This window comes from Aplysia californica, unplaced genomic scaffold (genome assembly GCF_000002075.1).
Source record: "Aplysia californica isolate F4 #8 unplaced genomic scaffold, AplCal3.0 scaffold00137, whole genome shotgun sequence".
Classification (NCBI taxonomy): Eukaryota; Metazoa; Mollusca; class Gastropoda; order Aplysiida; family Aplysiidae; genus Aplysia; species Aplysia californica.
Window position 1 is genome coordinate 1,092,754 of NW_004797407.1, and position 8,612 is coordinate 1,101,365.

An 8,612-nucleotide genomic window follows, 5' to 3' on the forward strand; every position below is an offset into this window, starting at 1 on the left:
TTTCCCCCAACCCCTTTTCTGAAAATAGAAACTGGCCACCTTCCCATTTCAGCCTTTAAAACTTTGTTGAAAAAAAATCGTATTCTTTGACCGTGCTTTAGGTAAAACAATCTATAACAGTGCTTGACAACCTAGGCAACACCATCCTCTAGTGTGCGATGTGGTAGTCTTGGAGGGCGTTGGGATCTCCTGGGTAAAGTCAGGAATTATTCAATGCGCCACATGGAAATAGAAGTAGGTAGATGTTACGACGTTTTAATCCATCAAAGGTCACAAAAGGGGATGCTGGCTGCTAAAAGGTCGCCAAGGACTGATCTAGAAGAACGCAGTCCATTAAGGTGCGGAGAACTAATTAATATGGTTTGTGTGTAGAGGGATACAGGTTAAACGAACACTGTCTCATTACATTCACGTGTGTGTGTGGGGAGGGGGGGGAGGGGCACCGCTGGCTCAGTCGGTATTGCATTGGGCGTTGATGTGAAGAGTACAAAGAATAAAAAAGCGGAGCAGTTTTAGATCATTTGAGTCGTAATATAGATTGGAAAGTGTTTTTACACCTCACATGTCCAATTTAAAGGCCCAGTGTTCAAACCTGATGAATCCCAAGCTACTGGCTTGGAAATTAATCTATACTATGGAAAACATGGGCTCTCAGGCATTTCATTTTCCATTTAAATGCCAAACGTGACATCCTTTGTTTTTCTCTTGAACTCGCCATGTTTATGAATGGCCCTGGTTCGAATTCCTATTAAATTTTAGAGAATTTTAGAAATTGTGTTTCTTGCGGAGTTATCAAAGCTATCAATAGGAGGTTGGAGGTTGTCATTGATAAGTCCTTTATTCTTTTCGTCTTTTTAAAAACAAACACACTAAGCCGAACATTTCTGAATGTCAGTTATTTTAACGCTTTCTGTGTTATTCCATTTGCTTATAAAATAATATGTTACTGCATTACAAACAAATTAGAAATAAATCAGAGGATAAACCACACAACTATTTATTGTCCTTATGATAACACAAGAAATACAACATGTTTCTCACTCAAGTTGTCACAAATTTGTGATTAACCCACATAGATTGGTTGGAACAAAGGCGATATCTTTAAAAAATGTAGTACAACATTAAGGAGGTAGGCTCCGACCCTGCCTGTCAGGGCCAATCCGGGCTGAGAGGGATACACATCCCAGCAGAAGATAGATAAAAATTGTCCTCACTCAGGAATTGAACTCGAGTCTCTTGCGTATGACTACGAAGTGCCTTACTACTACACCACAGACGCTGGTGATATCTTTCACGCCAATATGATCATTACAAGATTATGTTTCTCGTAAGCTCTAACTTTGAGTGACCATCTCTTTAAGGCCGAGCATTCAGACCATTCGATGACACTTGAAGTTACGCTCTTTTGGATAACTTTAAAAAAAAGATGCATAGCTTCGTTGTTAATTCAGATTCTCCTATTCCGATTCTAATATCTAAAACTTGAAACGGCAGGCAATAACAGGCACGCTATAAAATGTACTAATTCGTGTTCTGTATTTGTGTGTCATGGTTCAACATGTGCAGCAGCATTGTTATTGGTAATCTGCGATTGGACATACATATGTGTTCATTACGCCCTTAGCAATGAATTATTTAGGGCCCCTTGGTTCATGTTTAATCCCATGAAGTGTTCATAACAAAAGGTTGGGATTTATTCCAAAGTTTGGTTGCTTTTGTTTTGCTTTTGGGTTTTAGTTTGTTTTGTTGTTGGTTTTACTGGAAGGGGGGAGGGGGGAAACTGAGGGTGGTGGGAGTCAAATTATACTTACAATTTTTTATTCATATTGCTTTTTCTTTTTACAACAGTGTAGAGAGTAAATACTTTAATGCAGAAATTTATTTCTTATGGGCACTAGGGGTTACTTTACTCAGGTCAGTTTGGGAAGATGTCAGGGCGAGGTCAACTATCTGTATTGATAGTTTAGGTACAACTGTAGGTGTAACTACCGCAGTGAGGCAGCGGACTAACTTTGTGCACAGACGATACAGCCGTTCATGTCCATCCGGAGTTTGCTGGGTGGACAGTTACGTGGTATGGCCGGACAGCCGTTGTTATTGGCGGAGGAGGAGCCCAGGAAAGATACACCGTTAGGATTGCTGTGTCCTTGACCTCTCGGTGGCCTCCCGCCATTTTTGCCTTCCTGGGATGACGACTCTGTGGTTGTCGCCCTTTTGTTGTGAACTGCGTTGTTTGCTGGCAAATGGTAGATGGGAATTTTAGTAATATTATTAATATAGCATTTCGACGACCAGCTGTTAGAATGTACAAAGCCCAAAATTTTTAACTTTATTTGTATTGCAGTTTCTTAATCAGTGGGATCGGTTGCATATTTTCCAGAAATATGTTGTCAAAATTTAAATCCAGAATGTTGAAAAACAATGAAAGTATGTAACAGTTTTTCTTTCTCTTCTGAGCCACCTTGCATATTGAATTTCATTTCTTCTCCAAAATCGAAGAAGGACTACTGGGGCAGCGATTTTAAAACAAACAAGAAATTTTGCTCTGAAATTGCTGCACTAAGGACACCAATGTCCGGCAACTATCTGTTTTGTAAGTGCTGCAAACAAGGAAATAGGTTAGCTCAGTTGGGATCATGTTGGACTGTGGAGTAAATGACCCTGGTTCGAATACGAGTCTGGGTATTCTTAACCTCTGGTCGTTTTGTTGAGGAGTCAAGGCCCCAAAGTGGTTTGGTCATGTTGGAGATGGATGTTAGATTCCGAGATCCCGCCTCTCAAATAACCCAATATGGTTAATATGGGCATTAAACCCATGAACAATACTTCTACTCAAACGTTTTAAAAAGTAAAAGATCATTACACAATAGCGAAATGAGCCACTTGCTTAAAATTTAACAAGTTCTATCAGCTATTTTTGGTCTTTTAGAGTTACTAAGACCAGGAAGTCAGAAAACAAACTATATCTGGTCTATGAAAATCGTAATATTTTTCGTAGTCGTTATCTAAATATTTAACAAATTGCATTAAAAAAAATCTTGACATGTTGTGAAACCCATTTTTTCACCGTCAAATTTCTCAAAACCAGACACTGAGCAGATAGAACATTGTAATTCTAAGGTGGCGATGTGTACTACTCGCTGGCAGTGTGTAAAGGGTTAACACAGTCACACATCACTCACCCGAACAGGAGCACTGGACACAGCCACCAGGGCCGATGACCAGGCACGTCATAGGACAGGTCTTGGGAAAGGCGGAGCAGCCGTTAAGATTCCCCGACGGTATGGGAGTAGTCTCCCGCGTTCCCTCCCCAGCCTCAGCTCCCGGACCAGGCTGATGGGCTTCCAGGTCGGGGTCACTCACAGCCCCGGACTCGCCCTGGAGGATGGGTCTGGTTAGCGGGTCCGGCCCGCCATTCGTGCTCTCGGCGCTCCCCGGTGATGTGGTTTCAACAGAGCCGGTACTTTTGGAACCCTGGTTTTGATCGGTGTTTGAAGTCGCACCCCCTGCTTGCAGACCAGCACCCATCACTTTGTTCGGCCTCAACAGCTTGCTAAAATCGAAACCTGACTGGAAGTTGAGATTCGACGGAAAACCGAAACCGTTGTCTGAAGTAGACGAAGAAGACGAAGAGCTAGATGATGATGATGATGATAAAGACGAGGAGGAGGAGGAAGACTGTTGCTTCCCGTGAGTGGCTGAGTCTCCCCCTTTATCCCTGCCGTCGGAAGAAGAGTCACCTTTGGCCTCCACTCCCATACTGGCTTGCGTCATCGGGCCAAAGCCAAAACCGTTATCCATGAAACCGTCGCTCCTGGCACCAGCCATCATGTTTGCGGTGCCACTGTAGAAACTCGAGCCACCACCACCACCACCACCACTACCACCACTTCCAGAACCACCAACACCAGAACCTCCAAAGCTGTGGCTCTGGCCGTACAGGTTCTGAGAGACGTCTGGGAAGCCCGCCTTCTGTCCTGAGACTCCGCCCCCTTGTGATTGCCCAGCCCCTCCAGTCCCGCCCATCAAGGAGGAAAGTTGCTCGGCGGCGTCCTTCGTGTCGAGTCCTGTCAGGCTGAAGCCCAGCTGCCCTGTAGAGAAGGAACATGGCGGATTTATGATATCAGTGACTGGGGGACTAGGAACAGCGGATAAGACCTACTGCAGAGAAAGGTCTGAGCGAAATTCAGTTTGGATTCCGAAAAGGGAGATGATGCACGAATTATATATTCGCATTACGACAGATATGCGAGAAAACAATCGAACACAAACAAGATTCTAACATTGTCTTTATAGACCAGGAGAAGGCTTTTGACAGAGTAAATCAAGCAAAACTCTTGAAGACACTCGAAAAGTATAGCGTCAGAGGACACATGTTAGATAATGTCAGAGCTCTATATACCAACAGCAGAAGCTTAGTAAAAACAGAGGAAGGCAATACAGACTGGTTCAAAGTAAGATCTGGTGTATGACAGGGATGCGTTCTATCTCCCCTCCTGTTTATAATATATATGGACACAATGACACAAGACCTGGACATTAAGTAAAAGCAAAATCACTGCATGCGAAATGTAATGTCTCCGCAAACCCCTTAACATCACAAGACGATACAGGCATAGAAATGAAGAAATAACAGCAGCTATCCTCATTGAGTCATGCCTGCATTACACAGAAAGACAGAGAATAAAATGGTCTGGCCACCTGTTACGTATGTCACCTGGCTAGCCAGCTTCGAGAGCCTACAACACCAAGCATTCAGGATATAAAGGAAGAGGAAGACCACGCAAAAGGTGGACCGAGGGTGTCAAGGAAACCCTGAGATAACATAATATCACACTTGAAAAAGCTTCAGAGCTGGCCTACCACAGAAAAGGGCATCTCCACCCCCAGCCTCAACTCATTTTTTTCCCTCCGCAAAACACAAATGAAACAAACAATAAAACAAATGCTGTTACCCTGTTGCCTTTACTTAAGAATGTACTGGAGAGAGAGAGAGAGAGAGAGAGAGAGAGAGAGAGAGAGAGAGAGAGAGAGAGAGAGAGAGAGTGAGTGAGACAGAGAGAGAGGGAGAGTGAGACAGAGTGAGACAGAGTGAGAGAGACACACACAGAGAGAGAGAGAGAGAGAGAGAGAGAGAGAGAGAGAGAGAGAGAGAGAGAGAGAGGGAGAGAGAGAGAGAGAGAGAGCGCATTACTATAGGAACTGTGCGCTGCTCTGCATACGTTTCTTGTATTATTGTTCAGCGCATTGGGCACTTCTTTGTGGAAATGCGCTATATAAATGCAATTTATCATTATTATTATCATTATTATTATTATTATTATTATTATTATTATTATTAGATAGTATAGAATGTGAAGCGCATAGAGCTTGCTGTTGAGCGGGGATTTGCGCTATACAAATACAATGTATTATTATTATTATTATTATTATTATTATTATTATTATTATATTATTATTATTATTATTATTATTATTATTATCATTATTATTATTATTATTATTATTATTATTATTATTACCCTGAGAGTGAAAGTTGAAGAGGTTGTCCACCCCGCTGAGGTCCGTCTGTTCTTGGCCACCGCCCGGAGACTTGGGGAACATCGAGTCCGACCTGGCACAGGGTACAAGAACAGTTTATTTTTTAGGAAGAGTTTTACCGCACTTGCAACACAATAAGGTCATGTAAATTCCGAAGATTAGTGTTGTTACAAGAAAGAAACAAACACAAGATTGAATGAGGGGAGATAAGGACGATAGATGTTTGATAGGCCAGGCAGAGCACGTGCCAACCACCCACAGATTTAAAAATAACGTGCTTTTTAATGTTGCTTTTTAATGCCTCCATTGCCACAATTGATAGCATTTAGTCAGAAGCCCATTGAAAAGGAAACCGTTACAACAAGATTTTAAAAAATCATCATAAATGAACCCTCTTAGTACCATAAGGTCTGCAGAATCAAAATGGCGGCAAGCTGATGTTTTCCCAGAACCGAATTATTTCAGTGGTGATCAGAGGTTTCCGGGGATGTAGCAAAGAAATTGCTTTGGCTTGGGATCAAAGCTACGTATTTCAATGAAGTTTCACATACAAAGACGCAGGCCGTCAGCATCTAATTCTAGATTATAATGTTCTGATTTCTAAGCCCACAGTAAAGGCGGGTGTGTCAGACCGGCAAAAGCCGCTATGGCTCTACAGCGGGTAAACTGGTAAACGTCAGTATGGCAATATAACGGGAGGGCCGGTTTAGGCCTGTTCGACTAAAAAAAAGGTAAAGATAACATATTAAAATGAATAAATGAATATTTACAATAACAAAATACTATTAAAATATGACAAAAACAAAAGTGAAACATTAATTTTAAAAGACAGGCTTCCATCCTGCGGCAGGGGCCAACCGTGGATGAGAGGGGTGCTATCCAAGCAGGAAGACAGAAAAACCCGATTGAAACCAAATATAGTACATAACAAGATAGTTCACTCCTCTCTTTGAGCCAGTTAAAAAAGCGTCTTCAAAATCCAGTGGCGCCCTCTTCGAAAAAGCGCATCTTGTGCGAACAGAGTTACCCTACTTGTATGAAAAAAATCAAAGTGAAACGAACACGTTTTTGAATAAATTAGAATTCAAATTTTAAAAAAAAAAAAAACGCATTTTTTAAAAACTGGTTACGCTGACAAAAAAAACCCTCTTCCGGTGGAAGAAGCGACAGTTTTCTTCGTTTAATTTGACTTTAGAATGAGAGGCGAGAGGTCATTAAAATTGTTTTAAAAAACCCTGTAACTCCACATTGAACTTACACGAACAACGGATGAACAGCAGACGATTTGCGCACGCAAGTAGGTGCTATTCCTACTCTTCTTCTGGAGAAACGAAAAAGAGCTTCAAAACAAAAAAACTGAGGCTTTATCTGAAACAACGACCCGAATTCTTCATCTTTTTAAAATATAAAATACTTTTCTTCAATCTCAACCACCTCAGTCTTCTTCATAATGATCTTAACCCCTCCCCCTTTTCTACTTTAAGAATCCAACCAAAGCTCTCTTTGTCCAAGACAGCTGAATCAATAAAATGCTCGATCTCACTGAGTTTAAAAAAAAAAGGAAAATAAGCCAAAGTTAGAAAATCTCACCCTCCCAACCACCACCTCCCCGAATCCTCGCTGTCTTTCGTCGTCTTCATCGTCGTTGACGTTGTTATCAAACTTCTCGTCGTTCTTCGTTCGCCGTCTTTCCTCATACTGGTAGATTTCTCACGAGTTTCGGAGGCCGACTCAGTAGTAACCTCTGTGACGTCAGTGACTGTTGACGTAGAAGCTCCAACAAGGACCTGGTCATTCCGTCCGCGGTTTTGATTGGAGTAGCCGGAGAGAAGGTCCTGGTTGTCCTGGCGCTTGTCTTGACCACTGGATGACCCGCCAGATGTCGGCCGGGTGGGTTTCCTGTCGTGGTCCCTAAGTGTGTCTTTGTCCGAGTTGAACAGTTTGGATTGTTGCCCAGATCCGGAGTGGGTAAAGTTGAGATGGATGATTTCTCCATTCGGGCCTGGAACACATTATCATAATTTGTGAGGCATCGTGGTGAAATTAGGCTCTCGTCAAAATATTGAAATCAAAGAAATCGGCAATTGTTTTGTTTTGTTTTTGGCCGATGGGCAATTATTTTCAAGGACTCTCAGGCTATGGAAGTTACCAAACGTTGGCAGACATTTTCTAGCTAATTTTACCTCTGAAACCTGACGACCCTGACCTCTTTCAATTGCACATATTTCGACTTCTATTCAACAAAGATGGATGTATTTTCTACCAAAGGCAAAGAAACAGGATTAAAGATGATACCGATGTAAACCCCATATGCCCAAAGTTGACGAGCGCCTGATTCTACCAATTTGTGAAACATTTAATAAGACACATGTCTGAATGAATTACATGAATCTCCATATATTATATTTGTTAAAGTTCGTCACTTTGGCCTCCTTAAACTTCCGAAACACTTAACTTTCGAATTTTTCAAAATTATTGGCGGTTGAGAATCATTTAAAGGGCGCACAGTTTCATTGAGGAGCCTGAAGTCACCTCTAGTTTAATTTTCAGATTTGCATTAGTTCTTTTTTCGATCTAATTTTGGGAAAGTCCGTTTTCTACGCCATTGTAAACAAGTGAGGTTTCCGTTCACCAGCCGTGAGCACTGTTTCCACACCTCTGAAATCCTGGGGTGTACAACCACGAAAGCGGAATAGAGAATCAATCTATACATCTAATAAAAATAATAATAGATAGCATTTGTATAGCGCATATCCCGCTCAGCAGCAGGCTCTATGCGCTTTACACTATATTATTACCCCAGCAGACCATAGAACACTCCGAAACATTCTCAGCTTCCCGGGAACCAATCAGGTGCAGATCGAGACAAAATAAGTCGGCACGATGAGCTCATCCCCCAACAACAACAACATACAGCATGGCTGACCTACAAAACTGACAGGCCGGACACAGCCGTAATGAGACACATTATCCTTCCTAACGGACGGGATCTACAGGGACTCCAGGCAGGACGATGCCCCGACCACACCGGTCAGACCAGAGTTTGGGCCAGACAGCCGGACGCGAGCACT

General features: G+C 42.2%; 1 protein-coding gene across 1 annotated transcript; it reads right to left on the reverse strand.

Moving 5' to 3' along the window:
- Positions 1-980: 980 nt before the first annotated feature.
- Positions 981-4,227, reverse strand: LOC101849762 (uncharacterized protein DDB_G0271670). The gene is made up of 2 exons (XM_005096776.3): positions 3,183-4,227; positions 981-2,236 (listed from the first exon to the last, which is right to left on the reverse strand). The coding sequence occupies exons 1-2, from the start codon at positions 4,024-4,026 to the stop codon at positions 2,007-2,009; spliced, it is 1,074 nt and encodes a 357-aa protein (XP_005096833.3). The 5' UTR covers positions 4,027-4,227; the 3' UTR covers positions 981-2,006.
- Positions 4,228-8,612: the final 4,385 nt, after the last annotated feature.